This window comes from Diorhabda carinulata, chromosome 1 (genome assembly GCF_026250575.1).
Source record: "Diorhabda carinulata isolate Delta chromosome 1, icDioCari1.1, whole genome shotgun sequence".
NCBI lineage: Eukaryota > Metazoa > Arthropoda > Insecta > Coleoptera > Chrysomelidae > Diorhabda > Diorhabda carinulata.
This window is the reverse complement of record NC_079460.1, coordinates 9,339,756-9,367,039: the sequence shown is the minus strand read 5'-3', so window position 1 is coordinate 9,367,039 and position 27,284 is coordinate 9,339,756. Positions and strand designations below refer to the sequence as shown.

The 27,284-nt window shown below is 31.8% G+C and overlaps 1 protein-coding gene across 2 annotated transcripts; it reads right to left on the bottom strand.

The window, feature by feature from the left end:
• Positions 1–125: 125 nt before the first annotated feature.
• Positions 126–27,068, bottom strand: LOC130897544 (chondroadherin-like). Of its 2 annotated transcripts, none has more exons than XM_057806464.1 (2): positions 26,518–27,068; positions 126–2,132 (listed from the first exon to the last, which is right to left on the bottom strand). In XM_057806464.1, the coding sequence occupies exon 2, from the start codon at positions 2,103–2,105 to the stop codon at positions 414–416; it is 1,692 nt and encodes a 563-aa protein (XP_057662447.1). In that variant the 5' UTR covers positions 2,106–2,132; positions 26,518–27,068; the 3' UTR covers positions 126–413. The 2 variants fall into 2 exon arrangements, with proteins under 2 accessions (XP_057662447.1, XP_057662455.1); XM_057806472.1 differs by lacking the exon at positions 26,518–27,068 and adding an exon at positions 13,512–13,789.
• Between the last annotated feature and the right edge of the window lie 216 nt (positions 27,069–27,284).

Below are 27,284 nucleotides of genomic sequence, written 5' to 3'. Positions count from 1 at the left end.
TAACTAGATGTGCCCGCGATTCATCAATAGCCAAGATACTTACAATACTGTAGTCCATGAGAAAATCCACATAGTCTACTCTGTCATATAATTATATACTTACTCAATGGAAAACAAAAATAATATTAGTATGTACTTTTTTTCTTTTATTAACAGTGAAAAGGTAAAAATCACATATACATTAAAAAATACAACAAAGAAAATTGGCAAGATTTGATAATAATAATGTTCATTATAATCAAATAATATAATCGTTACAAATTTCCCCAAATACGAAAAAGACAAATTTGTACGCATTAACAGGTATTCCTGTTAATTATTTATATATTCATAAAGTTCCAATAAAGACCTTTAGAAAAATAAACAAATATATAGATAACCTTACACAAGCTATTTTGGCAAATATTAATATTTTATACGTAAACAATATGAGGACGATTTTTACTGTCATTTAATTGTTCATATATATTTTCAGTGCTAGCACCACAAGGATCCCACGAATAGGTACCATAGTCATTATGAATAATCATTGAAGTTGGTAAAGTATATTTTTCGGTAAGTTTCCCTTCGTACGATTCAGACTTTTCCCTAATACTTGGATTTCTTGTCCTCTCAGTAATTGGTAATTCTGTATTAGTGGATTTAAAAATAGATTTAGGAGACATGTAAATTACTCCGCCTACAATTATCAATATAAAAATTACTGATATTGTTACTGAAAAAACAGCTATCCAACTATAAGTGCAATCTATATGATGTTTAGCTAAACTTATTAGCGGTGAGTTACGAACTTCCTCAGGACCATCACACGTAATATCGTTGATATCAAGTATCAAATCAGAATTAGACATCTTGGTATTTTTATTTATAAACGTAAGATTTGACCTAATTGTTTTTGATTTGTACTCTTGAACAAGTTGCCACAGCCAATTCAAAGAGCAATTGCACTGCAATGGATTCCCACCAACGTTCAATTCTTTCAATTGATCCAATGGAAAATTAATGGCTTCTATTGTTCCTAGATGATTATAGGTAACAGAAATTGATGTTATTTTTGGATTTCCGTAAAATAATCGTGAAGGTAACTTATTCATACCAATATTGTGATTCATGTTTACTTTCTCGAGATTAACGTTATCTACAAATGCTCTCATATCAATTTTTGTGAGAGATTCTAGTTGATCTATATACAATATTCTCAAATTAAATAAACCTCTGAAGGCTACCGCTGGTATTGAAGTAATAAAGTTTCCGGTTAATTTTAATATGTTGAGATTAGACAGTTTCGACAGAGATTCTGTAGGTATGATTTTTAAATTATTATTACTTAAATCCAGGTAATATAAATTTATGAGGTTTGCCAAACAAGCTGGATGAATTTCTGTAATTATGTTATCATCTAAAAGGAGAGTTTGAAGGTCCGGCAAATTTGGTATTGCTCCCTCTTTTAACTCTCGAATGTAATTTTTTGATAATGATAAATGTATTAGATGAAGTGTATCTATCAGAATATCTGCTGGAATTTCCAGCAGCTGATTATCGTTAAGATGGAGCTCTTTCAAATTTTTCGTCGTCATTAATAACCCCTGGTCAAGATGTACAATTTTATTGCTAAATAGTTTGAGGACGATTAAAGAGTATAAATCTCGGAACGCTGCTACATGTAATTCCTTCAAATTATTTCTACTAAGATCCAAATGTGTTAACGACTTCAGACCTTTGAAAGTATCTTTGGTTATATTCTCAATTTGATTACTACTCAAATCCAAATGGGTTAAATTAATTTGAGAGTTGAAATTACTATTTCCTAATGTTTTGATTTTGTTGTTGGACAAATTTAAATAAATTAGTTTTTCATAAAACGGAAAAGAAAAATAAATTTGAACAATTCTATTATTCGAGAGATCCAGTTCATGTAATTCGGGATTGAGTTGAATAGGAACAAATTCTAGAGAGGCGGAAGAACATGATGTTTTGAGGACATCATTTTGGCATCTGCAGGCAGTTGGACAGATAGCTGCACTACTATATAATCTGGTCATAGTTAAAACTAAAGTCAACAGTACTGTCCGCCAATAAATGTTATGGATTTTGTCATCCTCCATGACACAAACGCCGCATCGTTATGACACCTGAAATAAAAAATATTAATTACAAATACATACTGCCTAGTAAATCTTGTACAGAAAGTCTGACATTATTCGAATCATTAAATGTTATTTATATTACAGCATGGCATCTCGTTCCGATTAAAATATCTTATATCCTGTCGCCCAATCAATTATACGTAGCCGGTAATAAAATTCTTTCGCATAACGGGGGGAGGAGCGCGGCAAGATGTGATAAGAATGATGGCGAAGTCTTTAAGACGTGAACACGTTCGGAGGTCATTGGATGTCATCGATGTTGCATGTGATCTACGGTTTCCTATAACCCGGTGAGTCGGGTCACCAGCCAAATGACCGAACATAGGGAATAATGCAGCCGCAGCTGTACCCGCTCACCCAACTACCAAGTAAATTATCTAATGACCATTCTGATGGACAGTATAATGCCTAGATAGCCCCCAACATAGACGTCCAGATCCGTTAAACTGTAGATCCCTTCCATATATGGTGAATGGGGAGCACTAAACAAATGGACGTGAGAGGTCACCTACGTACATTCACGGACATGACACAAGAAGAAGAACTTTTAGAGAACTTTTGGACTGCTGATTTTATTTGATTGACATTTTAAAAAATTTTGAACGGTCCCTTATGAGAAAATTGTGCTATTGGTTACTACCAATTTAACAGGAAAAAGTTACAAAAGAAAATTTCGGTGACAGTTCTATACAACAGACGTGAAAAAAGATAATTAGGAAAAAGGAAAAAGCATACGAAAATATAACGGTATTTAAGACTGGACACTTGTAGCAAAACCACATATCAAGTGATTGTTATAATCCATGGAAAGCAAGTTTTTTATGTATCTTCTCAATAATCATTTCGTATATGACAATGTCGCCCCGGGGAAATATTTGTGGCAAACCGCCTAGATCCATTCTTTCACAGATGATACGCACAACAAATAGCAGGCAATTTTTTCTTTCATCCAGTAAATGTAATCAATAAAGGATATATCCGCAATTAATATTAGTCATCGTTAAAAGCTCGAGCTGGGTCGAATATTAATTAATCAATTCGTGGATTCATATCCCGTTTGTCCTATTTCTCAATCCTATGCATTGCGATCTGAATTACTTCAGCTGCTGTGACTATCGACTTAGGTTACTTAATATATTCGAAAATGAGAAGAACGCCACCCCCATCTACTCAAAAAGCCGATTCGGGAATTAACCTCCAAAATATTCAACTCCCTCGTTTCCATCGGTAGTAGTAGATTCAAGGGGAGGAATTACATTTCCCCGTCTGCGGAACCACTGTAATTTGAAACGACTCTTATCAGAAAATTCCATGTAGAACATAACGCCTTTTGTAATAAAGGGTCTCTATTAAAGGAAAGGTTTTGTTTATTATTAAAAGAATGATAAATGTTCATTTTTCCACTAATAAATTATTCAAAAGTGTATCGAGATAGAGGATATTTTTTATAAATAGATTGTACACGGCAAGGCATCCAGAATGACAAAAACAACGTCACGCGAATTCGAAATGGATACGTTTTAGCCTTTTAGGAAGTAAAAAATTGTCTCTCCAAGCTAAATCCGAATAATTCACTATTTTGACTGCTGTTTAACGTCTAGTGTGTTGTAGTGGATCCAGGTGTCATTCACGGTTATAAAACTACGAACATTTTGTCCGTAATACGATTGAACAAACCAAAAACTTCACCAAAGTTTTCACAAAACGGCTTTAGTGGTAAATTGTAAGGCGACATACTCAAGTAAACATCCAAAATTGAAACCAATGAGACATGTGAGATATCTGAGGCTTTCACAATTTCTTGCACTCTGTAAGCGACCAACACTATATCGTGAATTTTTTTATATATAGATAACTTAACTAGGCCTCCAGAAAGTATGGCATCTTTTGTGTTGGCACAACCATAAAATTCTATAAATCACTTCTTTACAACATTCAAATAGATGGTGCTGTTTACCATAGTATTTATCAAGCTTAGCTTTAGTTTGAGTGATGATTATTTGCTATTAATGGAATGGCATCCACTAAGTAACATCTTGTTCAAATGAAAGTGAAAATATATTGAAGGTGAAGAGTGTACAGTAGAGCCAAAACCTTATTTACACGATTTAATAATTGGAAACAAAACCTGAGTATAAAAAGCAATGGCGGAAGAACACGAAAAGAAAAAAGAATAATCAAACACAAAAACTAGGATTAGAAAATTAGGTTGGTTACAACAACCAAATAATAATTACTAATTGTTATAATCACCCAAATGAATAGAAGGAAGAGAAATGAAAATGAAGAAGAGCAATAGTATTTTGATCATAAATGGAGTCAACGAAGTTCTAGAACCATTGATATGGTCAGTAATTGGAGTATGTTATTATGGCAGGAGCCATAATAACAAGCGGGAGTGAAACGTTAGTAATTACAAATGGATAAGCAATAAAAGGATTATTGAATCAAAAGAATGATACAATAACAACCCATTGGAGGTAAGCAAAAAGATAAAGTTAGATAACCGTAATAAACCGCAAAATTTTTAACATTTGGTACCAAATTTAAATGAAAAAAAATAAAAACTGTCTCAATGTATTCAATAACAACAACGAAGCATGTGGTCGAAGAGGGTTTTCCGCTATTTCAATTTGGAAATATTAAATAATAGAATGAAACAAATTTCAAACACAATCGCTAATAAAGACGGTTCTCATCACAGACCATAGTATCGCACGGGTTCGGTTTAATTGAACTGCATCCCTGCACACTACTACAATAATTAAACTGTTCGGATAGCCGATGGGGATAGGGGTGAACAGAGTGGCCAATTACTAGTTGTAATTTGTAGATATACTTAAACTGATGCTTTTTCTTCAAAATAAATTTTCTCAGAGAAACTGCTCACATAACGAAATATTGAGAGAAATATTAGATACTTTCAAACACGGGTTGTTCTTGATTTTTATAACAAAATCCTCAAGTATCGAGATATATTGGTTTTCGAGTGCTGTTTTCTCTTATGGATTCATATTTTTTTATTTTTTCACAAAATATAGATAAAGCTTTGTGACTCATAATTCTGAACCTTGAGATAATACTTTATTACTGATAAATGTACTGAAATCCTTGATATAGCACAGTTCAAACAACTTTGTATCTATTATTAAAAAATAAAAAATTACAATCATCTAATATTATATATAAACTTCCTCTTTTTATGTCTTCCAACGGCTTTCATCAAATACTTATCAGTATGCTCCTTACATATCACGTTTGGTACAGCTCGTAGACAAATGAATAATTAATACAAAGTATAATGAAAAGCACTTTCCAACAGAAATGCTTATAATTACTAGTTGTATTAGTGGCGCATTTCATCGGGAAAACACACATTTTTCATAAACCGTAAAAAATAGAAAATTTTAAAGTTTGTACCCTTACAATCTTCTTAATTTCTCTCTTCTTCGAATAATAGTTGTCAATCGTGATAATCTATATCAACAAACAACACAAAATATTTTGACCAATTTCATCAATTTTGTTCTTTTTTTTTATACGTTTTCGTTGATAAATCGTCTTCAATTTATATCTCTTTTGATAGAAAATTAGTTTCATAAAACTGGTAAAAATTGACGTTTCGACCTATTTCGGTCTTTATCAAAATATGGCTTGACATTGAAAATAATTATAATTAATAATTATATTAATCAACATCACCTACAACATGAATGTCAAATTGAAAATAATTTCATTATTCCGATAAATATGATAAACTAAACTGAAATCCAAAAAAAACACTCAAAAACAAAAGTGATCTTATATATTAAGTACCTTGTAATGATAGCGATGCTGGAAAGGACAAATATCTCAATGTTTAGAAAATAGATTAAAAGGTCATCGATACGATAAAAAATAATAATAAAACTGCAGTAACAAACCATGAAATATCAAAAAAACATACACTCAATTATAAAAATTCAAAACTTCTTGAAACGGATTCATAGGAGCAAGAAAAGACCTAAATAATTTGATGGAATTTAAAGTCTATATTTTATAAATTTTAATGCAACTACGAATAATTAATTTGATGGCTGTTACATAGTTTTGAAATGTAACAACTGAGGAAAAATTGAATCATATTGAAACAGATTTATATTTTAATATTCAGGTTGCAGGTGATCTATTGATTAATATAATTCTGCAAATTGTCATTGTCAAGTCATATTTTGATAAACATCGAAATAGGTTGCAACGTCCAGTATTATGAATCTAATTTTCTCTCAAGAGAGACGTAAAATAGAGACGATTTATCAAGATAAAAATATTTAAATTGTGGCTCTTTATAAAATTCGGAAGTACTATGGTGAAACATCATAAAATTCTGCTACTAAATAATAAGGTCTCTACGAAAGAAACAACCTAGTCAATTTTCAAAATTTTATATACGAACTTGATGTTTTCATACTTACATCTTTGTGGCATTTTTAGTAATTGAATTTTTTATAAAATCTGAGGAGAGAATGTGTAAATATAGATTATGGTCGAAACTTTTTGTAGGATATCGTCAATCTTGAATTCGCACTGTGTTAATCTTATGAAACCAAATGTATATCGGATCGCTAATTTGAGATTCGAAGTAACGAAGGCTATGTGTAGCCTTCGTGGTTAATGTCACTTTTGAACCTGTCATTTTTTGATATTTGACAAGTAGAAACTACGCAATTAATGAAAATGGAACGATACACGCTTCAACAACGCAATGAAATTATTAAAATTCACTATTAAAATGGTGAAAGTTTGGCAGAGACGGTTCGTAAAACTAAAACATTTTTGGGTCGACGTGAAGCACCTTCTCGGACCGCAATAATTTGAGCTGTTGGGACAAGTTAGTGATGTGAAAAATAAAACCAGTGCACGTCGCTCAAGAACAACTGAGAATATTGCTGCTGTAGCCCAAAGTGTTGAAGAAAACTCAGGTTTGTCCATTCCTCGTCGTTCTTTGGAATTAGCCATTCCACAAACGTCATTACACCGTATTTTGCATAAAGACTTGGGTCTTAAGGCCTAATAAGTTCAGTTAACACAAGAACTCAAGCCGGCCGATCATCAACAACTTCGTGTCTTTGCTGATTGGGTCCTTGAAATGCATGAAAATGATCCGGAATTTCATCGAAAAATCATCTTAACTGATGAGGCCCATTTCCACCTTGGTGGTTACGTCAATAAACAAAATTGTCGAATCCGGGGTTCGTAAAACCCAAGAGTTATTGTTGAAAATCCTCTCCATCCACAACGCGTGACTGTTTAGTGCGGTTTATGGTCTGGCGGGGTCATTGGACCTTACTTTTTCAAAAATGAGGCTGGAGCAACAGTTACGGTGAATGGATTGCGCTATCGAGAGATGATTAATGATTTTTTATGGCCGGAATTGGATGGTATTGATTTAGAAAACGTTTACTTTCAACAAGACGGCGCTACGTGCCACACAAGCAACGAAACCATCGATCTTTTACGGGAAAAATTTCCGAAATTTTGTTATCTCTCGAAGAGGAGATCACAATTGGCCACAGAGACCTTGTGATTTAACACCTTGCGACTTTTTCCTTTGGGGCCACGTGAAAGATAAGGTATACGCCATCAGTCCAGCATCGATTCAAGACCTCAAAGATGGAATTCGTGAGGTTATCGAGGACATAGGGCAGCCGCTTTGCAATTTGGTTACGGAAAATTTCATAAAAAGGATATGGTCCTGTAAGCGCAGTCGTGGCGGCCATTTGGCTGATGTTGTGTTCCATTATTAACGGCATACCTTCCTCTTTATAATGAAATAAACATCCGATCATTTATCTCAAAAAATGGCATTTTTCTTTGAATATCAAAATAACACCTCTTATTGGAAAACCCCTTATTTTCTAAATAATTAACTTGCAGAGGAAGAAATATATATAGACTCGTTAAATTATCACTTTTAACGGCCATATAAACACATTTGTATGGTTAATTATTTATCAGTCGTTCAATATCCTACTCTTCACTTCTAATGACCTTTTTAATAAATTTCATTCATATCTTCTCTTATAAGTTTCTTTTATATTTATTGCCGTACTAAACTTGAAATGCGTCCTACTATGCCTTCTCTACTTTTAACTAATATACTTCTCATACGTCTTTCTACCCTAATTCATCTCAAGATTTCCACATTTGTCAACTTATCCGTTCATAGCACATAAAACATTCGCCTCGATAACCCAGCTCTCCGTTAATCCCACTATCCTTTCTCAGACAAAATTCAACGTTAATTGTAAAAAAAACTTTTTTGAGAAACCTTTTTCCTAAAATTGTTATTTTCGAATAAAATATCCTTACAGATTGAAAAGCAGCGGATACTGCAACTTTGTCTAACATATTTTCCTATATTCGTTACTATTTTCTACCCTAATGATCGATCGTTTTTTGCTTATTGCACTTGTGAACAAGTTATCTTTTTCTGTAGTTAATCCCTTTTTTTATAATCCCTTATACTACTGCTCATTTTCATTACTTTTTTCTCCAGAAACATGAAGTTTATGATCGTTTCCCTTGTCTCCTCTAAAACCAGACTTATTATCCGCTACGTGATTTTTCGCATTTCTTATATTTTACGTATTTCTATAGATTACAAGAGATAATGGAGGTTTCAACATAATCTTGGCCTTAAAAAATTAATTACGTACAAAATGTTCAAACATTAGAAACCCTTCTCCAAATTAAATCTTACTAAACTGTCTAATTAGATACTTTGCTTATTATTTAATGAGCGATTAATAATGGCGATGTCTATTACTCGCGCTGATTGAATACTTTGTCTAGGATTATCAGGAAAATAAACAAAGTATTATGAATTTTTGTCAACAAGATATTTAGAATTAATAGTAATAATACTAGAGTTACAATAGATTTTTCTTCGCCTTCTATATTACAAGTAGTACTTGCTGTGGTAGTTGTTCATGTAATATTATTAACTCTTTGTATCATATAGTTATTCTTGTTAATTATTCGACAATTTTTCTTTATTATTCTAACGTTTTATTTACGTTGTCATCGACATAACCTTCACTAGCTGCAATTACTGCCGATGATCGACGGATATTGCATTATGATTCAACTTTGGTATGTCCAATGAATCATATTATTCCATCGAACAGTATCAAAACGTATTGGCAATTTTTCAATGGAATATACACTTTCTGAAATTATTCACTCGAGCCGACGAAGTATTCATCAGAACATTTTCAATGCGTTTTTGAACATTGACTACGGTACTCCCCGCAAATTGTTTTTATGTCTCCCAAAACCATAGAATTAATATTAAAGACAAAGAGAGCAGGGTATGGGAGTTTGTTCAATTGAGCCCGAAATGCTGATAGGAAGAGAAAGAACATTTATCTCTCTCTCTCTCTCTCTGCCCTATACCGGTTGGATCTTTACTAATAACTACATCCATAAAACATCAATCAGAAGCAAATAAAGGAAGATAGAGAGTGGTAAGCCGATGCTCTTCCGATAGTACAATTCTGCTCTCTATATCTTTAATATTAACTATATATCTAAAACGGATAAATACAATGATTGATTCACAACGATGGGCTTCCGAGATTATGACAAAATAATCATATGAATGTATGGGAGGAATTGATTCGTGAATCACTACTTCCTTCACTTTAGTTATGTTCAGTTTAAAATACACACCTCGACCTCGTATATATTTAGGATTATATGATAAACGCATATTACATTGTAAAAATCATATATTTCAGTTATAATGGCCACTGCAAATGAACTAAACGTTAGATAATGCTCAAACTCCATAATAGGGATACAAAAGATTTCAACAATTTCTGTGAACGAGTTTTTTGAATAACCGATTCCGGGTAATTGACTACATGAAGGAAAATAGGCAATGAATGTTCGATAAAAATACGCAAAGGTTACTATGGGCGACCAAAAGAGATGGAATTTCATATTTTCAAATAACGAATATTTATAAAATGCTTTCAAATTCTACAAATTATTTTCAGTAACGAAAATTATTTCGTAACCGAAATAAATTATATTTAAAATTTACTTTTAAATTGTGAGTGAACATATTATTACAAGTTTTATAACATCTGAAAGAATGGGAATTCCGATGTATATAGCTAACAGAAACTTTTAAACTACACATATTTTTTATGTTTTATCTACGGAAAAGTTCGTGACTCGATTGTGTTTAAAAATAGCAATATCGAAAACTTAGAAACATTTTTAGCTTTGGTTCTTAAAAAGATGTAATAGGACGTGCATTTGTATTCTATTACATGTAATTTCATTTATGAATTATAATAAAAAATGATCATTAAGAAAATATGAATATGAATAGATCGGGGAGTTTTTGCAAGAAATTGTATATCATTTTTTGGATAAATTCCAACAATCCGAGTGCCGGTTAAAATTACAGTAGCTATCAAAGAGACTTCCTTGAAAATTATCTTGGACTTGTATTTCTTGTAAAATTGATCGTAATCTACCAAATTAGAATGCATCACCTCACATTTTAACAAATGATATGTTGGTTCCGCAAATTCACTTTTTACGCAATTTTTTCGAAGATATCGATACTTTATGAATTTTAAACGCGAGTTTTTCTTTAGAAATATCTCATTGTTAAGTTCTTTCTGCTGTATATGAATTTATAGGAACTTTTTTATCCTTAGATCAATTTTCATTTTGCACGAATTTATTTGCAATGGAAAAAACGAAATATTAAAGATTTCTCTGCTACAAAAACGTTTATGCGACTATTTCGGGAAGATTAATATACCTACATTGTGATTATAAAATCGATAGTTTATAAGTTCGAAAACAGTTTTGCGCAAAGATTTAGTTGATATGTACAATGAAAACGAATAGTCGCACACAACGATCATCTGCTAGAGTAATATATAAAGAAAGCTTGTAAGTATTATTGATAATAACCTGAGTTTTGGAGTCATGAAGTCAAAAAATTTAATAGTACATATATTTTTTAAGTAAAAATTTCCCATAACTTTTCAGTTTCAAATAAATCATTACAGTATGTAAACATACTTTCTATGAAATTTTAATATTTCTATTTATTTGTTTTCTTCATGATTATGATGTAAGAAAAGTTATTTGACAGAATTGATAACAATTTTCTAATAAATACTTTGTGCGTACCAATAATTTACTATATTTTATCTAATGCACACTTGTGTCGGATAATTTGGATGTAGTAACATAAGGCGTTTCAAAAGAATCTTTTTGAATACCTCTGTTACACAATTAGGAATCTATTATAAAATCAGTAGTATAGGTAAATTTGAAGTATTAAATAAACTTTCAGTTTCGGCTATAAGTACTAGGGTGCAACCAATAGTTATTTACGCACCATTGACGCAAAGCTCTAAGACAGTACCTACTTTTTTTAAGGGCTACATTTCTTTTTCAGAATCCTCATAACCTTTTGGGTTACACAAAGTAAACGAAATTATTCGAATGTAAATAGAAGACTTCTCCGTCGGCGATACTGCCAGTTGTGGAACTTAGCCTGTTCAAAAATACCATTCCAATATCTTCTGCCTCGAGGTACCGTTTGCCAATTGCTTATTTCGATTTTCAGATCCGATATAACACTGCTGATATATCTTGATTTGATTCAATCCCTCATATGCCTTCAAGTTCGTTTCGGAACAATGTTTAGAGGGCTCTAACATTATTCATACATACCAAGGTTCCGCGTCTACCTGAATCTTTCCACTTGTGTTTTGCTACGATATTCGGTTTGCCAACAACTCTTGCAAATTAAAATTAAATCGAGGCCCCTATATCTCGCCATCAGGCTTTGAGCCAAGGATAGTACGTAGCACTTTGCGTTCGAAGGTGAGCAATAGTGAATTTGTCACATATATAATGTCAATTTCATAGCTTTTATAATTCAAATTTTGTATCTAGCTACTCCCTGAAAACCTCGGAAGCTGGAATTTGGTAAGTGAACTACCCGACCAACCTCTTAAACTAGAAACTTTACCAAAATTTTGAAGGTGGAGGTATGAAAGTGATTGATGATGATACAACTACAGTAACAGAGAGCGATAAATTCAAATACCCACACACGTGAGGTAAAACGTCGTTGCAAGTGGACGTCTAATTTCGAATACTGCTCTTATTACTAATTTTCAAGGTGGTCGTAAACCTACAGAGAAGAAGCCTAACCTAACCTAACCAACTAAAGAAGTAAAAATATGATGATCTTCCGGACATCAAAACATTGTCCATATATTTTTCATTATCAACTTTTTGGTATAGTAACAAAAAACACTAGCAATGATAATAGTGATACCTAGATTAACGAGCACGAAATACAATAAGCGATCACAACAAGCAACATTATTTTCTTAGTAAATACTGCTTCAATTCCACGCGCTCGGCTCGTTCAGTTCGTTCGAACTAACATTCACATATTTTTTAGAACAAAGTACTAGTTTTCTAGTTTTCGAAAGATGAAGAAACTATAAACTAAGTGTATCTATTATCTAATTGACCATAAAATATTTGACACTCTCTGATTATTAATTGAGATTCATTAAGAATTCGATTTAAGAAAGTTTGAAAGGTTTTTAAAAAATTTCAGTTTCCCACACATAATCGAAATAAATTTTTTATCAAAGTTGTTTCTATTATTGTGATACAATACGTCGACTTTTCTAATTTTGTTAAGTATTCCAGGTGAAGTGAGAAAAGATTTCAACATTGTCACTTCATAATTGTTCTATTTGTGATGCTAGTTCCAACATTCCGTTTGTATTATGAGTTTAATTTTAGAATAAAGTATGATTTTGAAGACACCAGCCATAAAGCAGGAGACACTTCACCGTCGGTCTGTAAAACCTATAGATCGCACCGTATTCTCCCAAAATTTTCAAATATCAATAGAATGTGAAAATTAATAACATAGTATATATAGTTATTGCACGTACTGCCATTGGATATATTATACTTCAAACCATTTTAAAAATTTATATAAATAAACTTTATAATTTATAATTATTACTCACAATTTCAAGTGGAGCAGTTGTATGAATTATCCATAGTATTCATTATATTATCAAACAATTCTATTATTTACATACTGTCTACTTAAATTCGAGCAATTTAATTACACGTATTACATTTATCCTTAAAAAATACAAAAAATTTCGAGATTAGTTACAACAAATCCGCATGCTTCTGGAGTATGGAAGTTCAGTGATTTAGTATATCGCAATTCTGTGACAAATTGACTTTGAATAATTGATGGCGTATATTTACAAAAGCAGCAAAGTACAATTTAGAGCAGCTTACCTAAAAAAAATTGTCAAGTTTCGGTCAATAACACATGAATATGTTAGAAGGTTCTAGTCGATTTAAGAGGGAAAAGTAGAACAGTATTTGTAATCCTAAATATAATGTAAGGGCATGATGAAAACACAAAACACCAGCCGTCTAACCCAAGGCGATAGACACTACTGCGACGTAAAGCTTCGACCGACTCCCGAATTGCGCGCCCCTAACAAGCTCCCGCGCTTCCCCTGGGAACAGATATCATCTCTGCATCCGTTCACTACAAAAAATTCGAAACTGAGTTGTTCGGAAGTTTAGGAAAAACCTCAGAACTGTTTTCATAAATTTGCTTGAGTATCATTACTCAATTTTTATATTTCAAATATCGAACTCAAAAGAAAGGGGATTGAATAAATATCAGTGTTCAGTAAATTTATTCGTGAAAAAATTTATACGGGTCAGATATTCTCATGCGACTGTATTAAAAAGAAAAAGCGTAGGGTTGAATAAATATACAGAAAAAGTATATCGGTACATAATTAATGTTGATATTAGATTTAACGGTATTTTCACAATTCGGTTATTGAAAGTTTTACATATTATATACATTTATATTGTTAATTAGAACATATAGTTTTGGTAAAAATATATACTAATTCTCAAGGCAACTTTCCATGTAAGACACATCAAAATCATGCGCAAATAGAGCTCTGCTGATACGAGGTTTTTAACATTTACAACTTTATCAGTTTAGAATCATTTTTATTGACGGCAATTTGCAATTTCGTTTGACAACCAATCAAATACCCGTCCGATGATCGATTAATTAGAGCACATTTCATATTCTTGTTCAATAGTGTTTTTTGTTACTGGCAGAATTTGTTTTTTTTTATTGTGATGAAGTATGATAGAATTATATAGTATATATAGTAGAAAGTAAGTTCCAGAAGAAAAAGGGATTAGTTTTGGTTGGTGACAGCCATTTTCTAATGCGAAGAACATTGTATAATAACCAATAATGTACGTAATATTTTGATTTTCCAGTGTACATACTTAATCTTTTAATAACAAAGCTGAATAGTATAGTGAACTTATTTGTATTGAAAATATGATTTGTCTACTTTTTTAAACGAATAAATTTCTTGGGATATTTTTCTCTTTGTATTTAGTATCACATCATCTTTCTACAATATCTTGACCAAAACTTGTGGTCCTTTTTACTGACATCTATTGTCCTGGAATTTCTATGAAATGTGCCGCTTCAATTTTACTTAAATTATTAGGAAAAATGAATAATTAAGAAAATAGATTATTCTCTTCGTATTCGACAACCTGTAGTAATTGAAAAATCATTAACTAACTTATATTGACGTCCTTATTCCCTAAAGAAGCTAATACATTCACAAAGTGTAAATCCCTGATTTCTTACCGACCTTTTTTACAGAATTAATTTAACAGTTTCTCATCGAGGGTTTTCTTCAATTTTGCACTTCAAAATATATCTTAGGTATATAAATCCTTCAACATTTTTAATAAAATTTTTCATGGAGTAACATATTTCGAAGTTGACCTCATTTCATCTTTTGCTTTCAAGGCATAAAAAATTCTGAATTGCTTAATGCTTAATTTTCTGTCCAGCTCAGTCCGCACTTGTGCAACTTATCCGAAAAAATCTCGAACTGCCATACATTTCACCATATATAGAATCGAAAATAGAATATAAGACAAATTGTCACGATAAGTACAGATTTAATGGGAGATTAAATATCCCCAGCTAATTGAAATTCATTTTGTCATGAGACAAGTTACTAGAAATGGGAAAATAGTGGATAGAAAATTAACTGATTGTCATGACGTTGCAGAATTACTTGTCTGTTCCAACTCCACCCTTTTATTTTAGTTTAATTATTATTTGATGAGACGTGTGTGCAAGCAAAATAATACGTGTTTCGGTTGACAAATAAACAACAATTTTATTAATTGTGAAAGTAGAAACAATTTACATGCGATGCGAGGCATTTTTAATTTATAACTTCCAAACAAAAGATGCCAACGATAAAAAATTGAATAACAAAGAAATATATATTTATGAAAACGATGTAGACAATTCTTTTTGAATCTGTTCACGATCTACATAACAATATACAGTGTGCCAATATAAAATTCACCCACATAAATTCCGAATTTTCAGATAATGTCCCCTCTTTTCTAATATTGTGATTAACTAATATTTACATAATTTATGTTGTGTATGCTTGTGAGGCACCAAATCAGAGGCAGCGCAGCGATATCAGTTCAGAGCATGCACGGCATTTACTCTGACTCAAGTAGAAGAAATATACGCTGCTTTCAGATCGCTTCTGCCATTCCCTTTATACTACTTCTTCATGATGTCAGCCTCGATTAAAATCAGATCTGTGATTCGTTCTCTAAAGGCAGATAAAGTTAAATCAAATGAAATTTATTGGCAAATCTACGAGCTTTAACGACAATATGTTATGGGTGATTCAATGATTAGATGATGGGTCACACTGTTCAATGAGGGACGTAATCAAGTTCACAATGAAGAAAGACGTGGGCGCCCGTCTTTGGTTACTGATGAACTTGTTTACGCAATTGAAGAGAAGCTTAAGCAAAACCGTAACTTCCCAATTAGTGATCTTGCTATGGAATTTCCACAAATCTGACGAACACTAATTAATAAAATTGTAGCTGAAAAATTGGAAGTATGAAAGCTTCACTCACGTTGGGTACCCAAAGTTCTCACCGAATAACACAAAAAACAACGGATGGGCAGTGCACTTCAGTTGTTGACACCCTCATATATTGAAAATATTTGAAGATGGTGAGTTTCTTTCTCGGATATTCACAGGGTATGGAACTTAGGCAATCAATAGAATGAAGGCACACTTCGTCCACAATAAAAGTTAAGCATAAACAAATTTTGACTCCTCGAAAGCTCAAGTGCACAATTTTTTTAGAAAAGAAAAGGCATATTGCTGATTCATTTCTTACCACTACGCCAAACAATCAATGTACAACGCCGAGGATTAATGTCAAAAAGTTTTATTTTTAACCACGATAATATCCGATCTTACACTGCGAACGTGACAAAAAATCCTTAAAGAACTTGGCTGGAACCTCCTTACAGTCCGGATCTCGCTCCTAGCAAATCTCTTTTCTGGGGAAATTTAAAATTTCTTATAAGTTATAGTCCACTCACAACATATCAATTTTGTCAAATTCTAATGTGCTAGTTGTTGGCTACCAGTGGTTCATAAGATTTCGTTGTACCATAATTTTGAAAAAGCCTGTGTTTCAAGGTTATAATTATTGTCTGCAATTTTTCACGAAATTTCTTAAAAGGAAGTAGAACCAGTTACAATCAAATCTTTAAATTATTCAAACATTTATTGAACCTAACCAACGAAATATAAGCAACCGATTGGACAGACAGTCAAGATAAAACTTTTGTAATAAGTTCAAAATAACTATACCAGGTAAAAAAGATAATATAAACCGAGTAAATGGACGGTTCAAACACTTTGGTCGCCATAGGAGCAGGAAGAGTAGAGCTAAACAAGGGATACCCTAACAAGCCTAGCTCAGGTTAGGCTTGTTAAGGTATCGGTATCGTCACGTTTTTCCAAGCACACTCGATTCTGTAGAGGTTACCTTCAAGATAGTCTGAGATTGTGGAGCCCGAGGGTCATAAAGCATCGAAAAGGCAGACGAAATGGCTAAACCAACTGCGTTGATGCCATTTTTTGTACCGGAATCTTTCCGCAGCGTCGATCAGAGAAAGAAGTACATTGATTTAAAGGAACACAGTACCTATATCTGAAGAAGTCCCAGTGGAAAAAACCTCCGTGAAATGTTTGTACTGTACAGTGAAAATTGCTCCAAAGAAACGACTCGATATTTGAAATTGGTAATTGAACTGGTGAGAAACGTGTAAAATATATACTTGAGAGCCTTAACATTTTTTCAAGTATTGACTATTTAATGGCGTCTTAACAAAGTAAACATTTACTTCTAATAGCTGAAGCACACACGAGTTAACCGTCTTGTCGATGCACTTAAGAACGAGTGAGCACTACTGCGTCCACTTCTGACCAGTATAATGATTTATATTTCAGGTTTCATGTTCTATTGTAAAATTGTCTGTAATAAGCCTTTTATCTAAACATAACAGAAATAAAAAAATGATGAGCAGTAGTTTTTTGTTGTTAATAAAATGTTTTATAGGTATTATTGTTTTGATCAAGAGATTTTCTAATATTTCAGATTTATATTCAATATTAGTTTATATTGATATCTCAAACGACTTGTGAAAATATTTGTTTTTGTACCTCTTCATCTACTCTTCCTCTGAAAAATGAATTGAAATAAGGTGAAAATTTCAAATTAAAAGTAGATAGCTCCTTTGACGTTCACATCATTACTTTATTTTCAAAGTCCCAAGGGAATAATATGCAAAGGAAAAGTCGGCGACTTACGGAAGGCAATGGTTAGTTTTATTCAACATAATCTGCAAAACCAAAAACTTTAAGGACTCTTTTTACCGGAAATCTTGCTTGATATTAATTATATCGAATTATCTAATTTGTTTAACTTGAATAAATGTTTTTGATTTCAGTAGTATTTTAATAAATTCGGAGTTTTTCTTATAGAGAAATTTTTTGACATTATTGCCTTTTTCAAAACATTATTTCACATTGGCAACCCTGATATATTAATTAATAGGTTACGTATATATCAAAAAACATTTTACTTTGATCTACAAGATATTATATCCTTAATTTTTTCAAATTCCAAAAAAACATTTATTTATAATTTGTACAATAGAGTATAAGTTTCCTTCAAATTGTTCAAGTCTTTGTTATCAGTGATAACATTTTCAATTTTTCTTTTCTGAACTTTGTGATAAGAAATATTATAATTAAATTTATGTTTTTCATGGTTTGTTAATGCTATTTCATCGTCTTTCATGTTTGGGACTTCGGAATCTACTTTCCAAATACTCAGATGTCTGCCCTACGTTCATAAAATCACAATTATCACAAAAAATTTCATCTAATTTTATTTTTATTATTTTTTGATGTATTAGATTTAACAGTACTGATAATGTATTAGGTCCATTATGGTTTGCTCTGATTTGATATTTAATGAATTGATTTGATTGCTGTTGTGACAATCCTTGTACATAGAAACTTTTCAACGTTTTGATAGAAAAAAAATGGAAAAAACACTTTTTTAATTCAATTAAACAATTTTGTATATTCATAAGCTATTTTAAAATCTAAATAATATTCGATCTTGTCAAAAACAAAGGTACTTTACTCCTGAACAAAAGTCACATTTTTCGACAAACCGCGTATACGATTGTTAAACGTTTCGGACTAAAGTCACCAAAACAGGGACTATGCTGGGCTTTTTATTAAGAATAACTTTTTTGCCAAAACTTAAAAAAGTTCCCATATATCGCCAACTTACGTATTTAAGATTTATGTTCATCGGTTTGATGATTAAAATCTGTTTTAATGTTAATTTATTTTAATATTTATTGAGATAAATGTGGATTGAGGTGGAGTATTTTGATATTCACGTGATAAGTGATCTTTAAATAGTCATCATTGAGTTTCTAATACAATTATTTTTGTTTTAAATGAGATGTGGTAACCAGTATAACATCTTCTAGAAAGACGTTGAATATTCGAAAACGTAATGATAAGAACTAACAAACAGTAACTCCTCATTGTCTCATATGTAAGCAATAGTTTCGAATGCCAAATATTTGTGTTCAGTTTGTATTTTTAAAACAACTACCTACTATAATAAACTTTTATTTACTTCAATTCTGTAAAAAAATAAAAATAGTCACAGATTTCACTTTACAAATAAAAAATGTTCCACCAGTGTTTTCTAGGAATTGTTATTTTAACGACTGCTGTTGATATATAATTTCTCTCTCTTCAAAATTAACATCCAGGTTCGCGAGGGATTCGAATGTGTGGAAGGTCTATGGTTTAGTCCTCTTGGGGTTTTCGCTTGATACATCTTGAAAGCCGTTTTGTAATTATAAAGGCTTCCAATAGAAATTGGAAGCCTTGTATAGATCATGATTATCTATGTAGTTAAATAGCAAAGTGTTTTTAATTCTTTAAGAAATATTTTTGGTTGAGGTTGTTTCTATATTTTAAAAGAAAAATCTACTGGTATAGAAACTGTCTTAGTAACTCAATAATAAAATACATGGTCATAAAAATTTTGGCATAATTATGCGGCTAAATTGATACTTTCCCAGTTGGATTATTATTTTTATTGCAACAGTAGTGATTGAATTTAGTTGAATCATAACATAGTCTTATTCACTTCAAAGCAGAGAAAAGAATTATTATAACATGCTTTAAAATGATTTAGGATATTAGCAAATATTAGCATTTAGAATAACAGATGGTATGTATCCAATCAGGGCCTTCAAATCGCAACATTTACAATATGTCCTATATTTATTATTACATTTATTTGTAGTCACCATATATAACTATTTTATGTCACTGTCAGATGCCATTAAGACTGTATATCAAGCCCAAAAATGAAATATAACATTGTTGAACCTCCGTGGAAAGCTCACGTTGTAGTAACAAGTAAAGAAAATCATAAAAAAAGAATGGTTGTAAATTGTTCACTGACGATTAACAAATTTACGTTATTGGATGCGTATCCCTTACCCCGTATTGAAGATATAATGCACCAAATTTCCTAGTATGAATAACAATAGATCTTCGTCGCGTCTATCATCAAATTCTATTTAAGAAGAACGAATTTATACAACTTTTGAAGCGTGCGAAAATTTGTGGTAATTCCCAGGATTCCTTTAGATGTCACCAAAAGGGTTGCTTATATCCAAAGAAATATTAACTCTATTATAAAACAAGAAGCTTGGGAACAGCATGACAATAATTTACAGAACTTCTAATCTAACAATAAATTGGGATATATACAATAAATATCCTTGGCTACACCGTGGATAGAGTTACAATAAAATCAGATGCTTCTCGGTTAAAGCTATTTCAACAATTACTTTCTCCTACAGATACCGTTTCTATTTTTGCACATTATTCAAAATTTATAGCCAAATTTTCTAAGAAGATCCAATTTTTCACCCAATTCAAACACTTTCCATGAACTAGTAAGCAGATAAAAGCATTTGAACAACTCAAAAAGAAGACCTGCCGTTTTTATTGTTTTTTTCGAAAACTCTTAACAAAAACTGAGCAACGCCATTCTTCTGTAGAAAATGACGCTTATACCATAGTAGAGGCTATTAGAAAATGGAGACATTATCTGATTGGTAAATATTTTCGACTAATAACATTATATATATAGGTCAGGAAAAGATAATATTGTGGCTGATGCTTTTTCATGAATATCTGCTGCCGGTTACACCTTCTATCAGTAAAAAAAAATTATACAACCTACACGAGAGTATCTGTCACCCTGAAAAAAACAAGAGTGTATCTATGGGTTCGCTGCAAAAATCTCCCTTACTCCCTTACCTTTACCAGGATTTCATAAGAACAATAGAACTTCAATATCACTCCATTCAAGTAAATTAATGTCGATTTTAAAGGACCGTTATCTTCCGAAAATCAGAACAAGTATATGCTAACTGTGGTAGAGGAATAAACAAGGTTTCCTTTTGTTTTTGCCAGTCCTGATATCTCCTCATCATCAATGGTTTTTGTGTAACAAGTTTGTTTTCACTTTTCGGTACTGCTCCGTACCTTCATAGTGATCGGAAAGCATCGTTCATGCCTGATGAGCTAAAAACTTACTCGTAGTAACACAACAATTTGTACAACACTCTGTAATCCAAGAGGAAATGAATAATGTGAACGATATAATGGAGTTATTTGGAAAACGATTCAACTTGCTCTAAAGTGAAAGAAATTGAATATCAGAAAATTGCAGCAAGTTCTGACTGAATCACTCCATTCCATCAGGTCAATCATCCTCCAAAATCTGCAAATGGTTGTTCAGTTCCTAATTGGCTATCCACAATCCTAGTCCAGTTTTCTTAATAAAACAAGTGAGGCAAAGCAAATATGAACCACTTGTAGAAGAGTTTAATTCTGACTATGCACATGTTCGACTACCGAATGGTAATGAGGCCAGTTTCAACATATCTATCTCCTAGGGAAAACCTAGATATGCGACAATGGAACAAAAATCAACAAAAAGGCCCGGAAGAGGAATATCAATGTGTATTTGCATCATATCAAGAGGTGGTGCTGGTCCCTTTCAATAGTAATGATCAGTCAATGCATAAATCTTTAGTCGACCATCAGTCTCATGCAGATTCAGAACTCTCTTCATATTCACAACGTGAAAGAAGACCTCATTCCTGCCTACTCAAGAGACTACATTTTAAGCTGAGTGAAAAAAGAAAATGACCGGGGATTAATTTTCTACAGTTATTTGTAGTTAATATCTCTAGTTTATATCTCTTATGACAGTTATTTAATTTTCAGTTTATTGAAGCCTTTATTCCAGAGGTTGTTTATTACACTATCAAAAGTAATAGGTCTGAAATAAGTAGAAAAGTTCTTATTGAAGCAGAAAGTTCCTACAGAACAATAGCGAGTCTAAACTACCACCTTATTATTTATTTTTAGGAATGCAAATAGTTTGTGAAGCAATTTAATATCTACCTTAAAAGATATTGGTGAAAAGAGGGAACAAAAAGCCCCTACATGGCAATAGTGGGACTAACCCATTATAATCTGGACGGTTGGTAGTGAGAGCAATAAAAACGCGTGATCGGCTCATGGGATGCTAGTGGTACCTTTTATAACGATTCGTATTGGCTGAAGCAATGTCTGAGAAAGTCAAGTTCACACAGCTGCACGTTACATTAATTTATTATTATTATATTCTAAAAATTTTATATTAATAATTATTTTAAGCTTTTGTTTTATTATGTTATTTATTTACTTTGATAAAAATTAAAAATTAAACTACATTTCTAACATGCGCTTTTACAGTAAGAATTATGTGACTGTATAATAGCGCATGTTAAACATGTACTTTAATTTTTATTATTCTTTAATATGTGGTATTATAGTTATGTTATACATTGACTATCCTCTATTTTAAAATAAATTTTATTGTTGAAAGTGGCTGTGCTATTCATGGAACTGAATTTATACTGTCTATTTACGTTATTCAATCTGAAGAACAATCATTTCTAAACGCGTCATTGCTTTAATACTTTTAAAATTTTGACAAAATGCATCTGAAGATACAAAGCAAAATAAATATTTATTATTTATATCGTTTTGTATGAATTTACTTTATAACCTTTGAATAAAACATATAGCACGACATTCCTTTCTTAGATATTACTTTACACTTTTAGGTACCCTTACATTTTTATTTAATATACCATAAATTTGAAAAACCGTCTAGCTATTTAAGGTTAGGGAAAACAAAATTACGATTAAAATAATAATTATATATATTTATAGATAGATTTATAGATGTAGGTATAACATTTAGTAGTTAACTAAGTGAACGAAGATTTTAATGTATGAATGCTATGCAATTGATAAATAAAAGTATTATTTATATGATATGATATTAAAATAAAGTATTTAAAATTCAAATAAAAATGTTAGTTTGAAAAAAGCATTTAAAATTCAATTCAAATTTGCCACTAAATACCTTTTAGTGTTGTGTATAGTGTGATTCAGGCTTCAATTTCTCTCTCGCGCCCTATGCACGTGATTACTCTATAATGAGCGACCATACTATAGTACTCTTGTCAGAATAAAAATTCAAGTAAATCATTATAAAAATTGAATGCTTTTGATTTCTATTCAAGTAAGGATCTTTCCACTCACCTGCAACCAAAATTACACTAGTTTTGTAGAAATACAATAAATCTTGTACTCTCCTATTTGTCTGAAGTATTTGCCAAATATTGATCACAAACATATAATATGTAATTAGGCCAAAAGTTTATTCAAATATTACAGATACTTTGAATCCACTAGAAAAACTTGATTTTAGAAAATCTCACATTTTTCTATTTAATACTATTTTTATCAACTTCTTTATACATCTTTATATACGGAATATATATTATATAAATTTAATGTTTAGTTTAAAAAAAAACCAACTTGTTTATACCTCCAAAATGAAACATTTAATTTTTAGTACTTGTTGCATGCAGATGTTTTGAAAATTATATATAACAAATCAAGAATAAAAACAACGTTGATATGCTTTTCAGAATATCCAAAATACATATTGAACAAACATTGATGAGTTTCATCTACATTTATTTTCAATACTCACCTGTTGTCGTTATTATACAAAGTGGTCTATAATTCTGCACATTAATCTCTAAAATGTCTAAAAATTAAAGTATTTTTTCAAGTACACTCTTTTCTAAAACTATATGACGATAGAAATACAGCTCTTTCAAATTGTTTAATCGAAATCTTATTTAAGTTTTGTTTGTGGAAAAAATAAAAAATGATGAATGGGTAATTCTCATGGAATCTCGAAATTACCTATCAATAAATTAATGGAAAATATTTGAATCAATTCATCTTCGTTTGCTCTGAAATTTGTACTATTTATCTTACTAAAAGTGAAAAATATCTTGGTCTCAAGAATAAATGAGTTTTGACGATTTAAATGTGAGGTTATGATGAGTGAGGTGAGGTGAGGACATGATGATTATACGAGGATGTATTGGTATCTAGTTAGCCTACACCAGTTCCATGTATAATCAAAATATTGCGTTACCATAACAACGAACAATAACTTATCAGAAGGGTCAGTGTAAAGTTTTACATCAAAAAAGTAAACCAGAATTACGCAATAAATTAAAAGAAAAAAGAGTATCGAGCCATCATCAAGTACCTGTATTTAAAAGGGTTAAGAGATAAGCAGATTTACGAAGATAAGCTTAATACCCTTGGAGATCAATGTCCTTTGTATGCGACTGTGAAAAATTGGACTGCAAGCTTCAAAAGAGGTAAATTCTCCATTGAAGATGATGACCGATCGGGAAGGCAAGGTTTCTGTGTCTGTCCCTGATGCAGTTCATGACTTGATTTTATCAGACCGTCGAATTGGGCTAAAACGGATCTGATCTGAAGCACTGAATATTTCATACGAACGCGTTCATCATATAGTTCGCGTCAATTTAGACAAGAGTGCTCGATTTGAAAACGATGTAAACTTCTAAACCGAATTGTTACTATGGATGAGACTTGGGTACATTTCTACGATCCAGAAACAAAGCAACAATCGATGGAATGGCGACACTCTGATTTTCCAAGACCTAAGAAGTTTCGTGTCCCAAAAACTGCTGGAAAAGTTCTCGCTTCAGTTTCTTAGGATTGTCATGGAGAAATCATGATTGATTTTTTGGATTAGGGTAGAACAATAACTGAAGATTACTATTCGATATTACTGACTACTCTACGGTAAAAAATTAAAGAGAAAATACGCGGAAAGCTATCCAAAGGTGTTTTGTTTTTGCAGGACAGCGCTCCTGCATACAAATATCATGTTGCCATGCAAAAAATTCGTGATTTAGGGTTTAAATTACTAGAACACACCCCTTATTCACCAGATTTGACTCCGTCCGACTATCATCTCTTTCTTCAACTGAAAAAAATTTTAAAAGGTCGTAAATTTTCTTCCAACGAGGTAATAAAAGCTGTGGAGGTCTGGTTTGCAGAGTAAGACAAAACAATTTTTGCAAGGTCTAGAGACGATGCAGGTTCGCTGTAATAAATGTATCCAATTAAAAGGAGAATATGTTGAGTAATAAAATATTTTGACAATGAAATTTTGTTTGGTTCCATAGTAGGCTAAGAATTTTTCAATATATCCTCGTATTTATTTTTTATAAAGTCGTATTATTTATTATTCAAATATTCGCCTAGGTTATATAAACTTATAAATTATGAAATAAAGCAAAAGTAATTAAAACGTTTGAATCAGCAAAAATGTACGAAAACTGAGTCGATCTACTCTGAAAGTCATACCTAATAACTCCTCATTCTCTCACTTTTATTCAAGATGAGGAAATGACGGTGAGGGAATGACAAAACAAATCATAACCTAAAAAATCTCGCAACATAACCTTCCGTACCCAGCTAGCTTTTCGCTACGCTTTCTACCTCATAATTAACTACGCCATCAAAATTGAAATATTATAATTAACTTTTTCATTCTTCACTGTGATGGAATGATTGAATCAAATAAAATCTTTAAAAAATTAGAATGAAATCTTCCAACTTCTCGACTATTGGTAATGCTGTGAGGTATGATTATTTTTCATAGGACAAATATTGAGTTAACATTATACTTCACAATTATTCAATGACTTATGATCCTAAATTCAGAGAAAGTATAAAAGTTTGTTGTATTTACATTAGACAATTCATAGTTTCGAAACAGGTTCTTTAAAAACTTATAAAACTTCAGACAATGTTCTAATCTGGATATTGGGACATAGTAAAGAAATAGTTTTTAAAATATGAAAATTTAGTTTTGAAATTGTTTCTGTAGACTTTTCTATGTAAAATTCGTTAGAAATCACTATTATTCATTTATTTAAACACAAATGAATGTATTTTACCGGAATTGAAAATGTGACGTAATAACCCTTAACTTACCCTCTAGTAGCTCTACTACATATGAAATGGGAATGACATGAAATTTATTATGCTAATGTCTGATGATCTCTTCTAAAATCTGAACTCCTCAATCAAAACTATTTCACATGTACTTCTGAACCACCTTGTATAATAAAACAATACACTATAAACGTAAAAAATCTATTTAATATTACAAAGAAAAAAGGAAATGTAGCTTTTGAAATAATTTACTTGAAACATAGAATTGTATAGTTTTGTTGATAAATTATCTTGACTTTAGGGCTCTATCAATTAAAACTTTGTTTAAAGTATATAATACTGACGTTTCGACTACTTACGATATAACAAAAGAACTAGGTTCAAGGGTTGAGCCGCGTTGGAATATTGAAAATTCTCGACGTTTCAGCTCCCTTTTGGAGCTATTATCAAGAGAAGGGTGGGGATAGAGTGGTTATTCGTCCATTGGTAGCAGGTGATCCGATTTTGTGGTCTCAATCTGCCTACTCCACGAAACGTATCACCTCTTTTCTTGGTTGATTCCAAGGCCTCAATCTGCCTACTCCCTGGAAATTCACCGAGAAAATGAAAAGCTGAAACAAAAATATAAAATGATTAAAATAGAAAAAAAAATATATTTACCATCAATAACACTGTGACACTAACTCACTGCTGGTCTTGAGCTAGTTGGGGAGCTAATCACCTGAACCTTATAATTATAGGAGACCTATTGGCGAGTTTTGGACTTTTGGCACGCGTGAAAAGTATATTATTGACGTGAGGGGTAATAAATGTGTAGAAATCGGCTTATCGGGGGGTTTTAGAGGAATTGTTGTTGTTGGCCGGAGTGGCATTGAAGCAAAGTGGATGAAGGTGTTTCCAAGTTGCCAGCAATCTCTAGCTATCGTCCCTTGTGTTCAGTTTGGAAGTTTCTCTATTTCAATAGCTTCTCGAATAATCCTGGACTTGAAGGAGCGGAGTAGGGCGATAGTTTTAGTTCTATTGAAATCGATTGTGTTAAGAATGGACACTGTGTTTGGCAAGGGTGGATATATAGATATACATGTGTAAATTTGTGCCGATCTATCACAGCTTTAGAATATATATT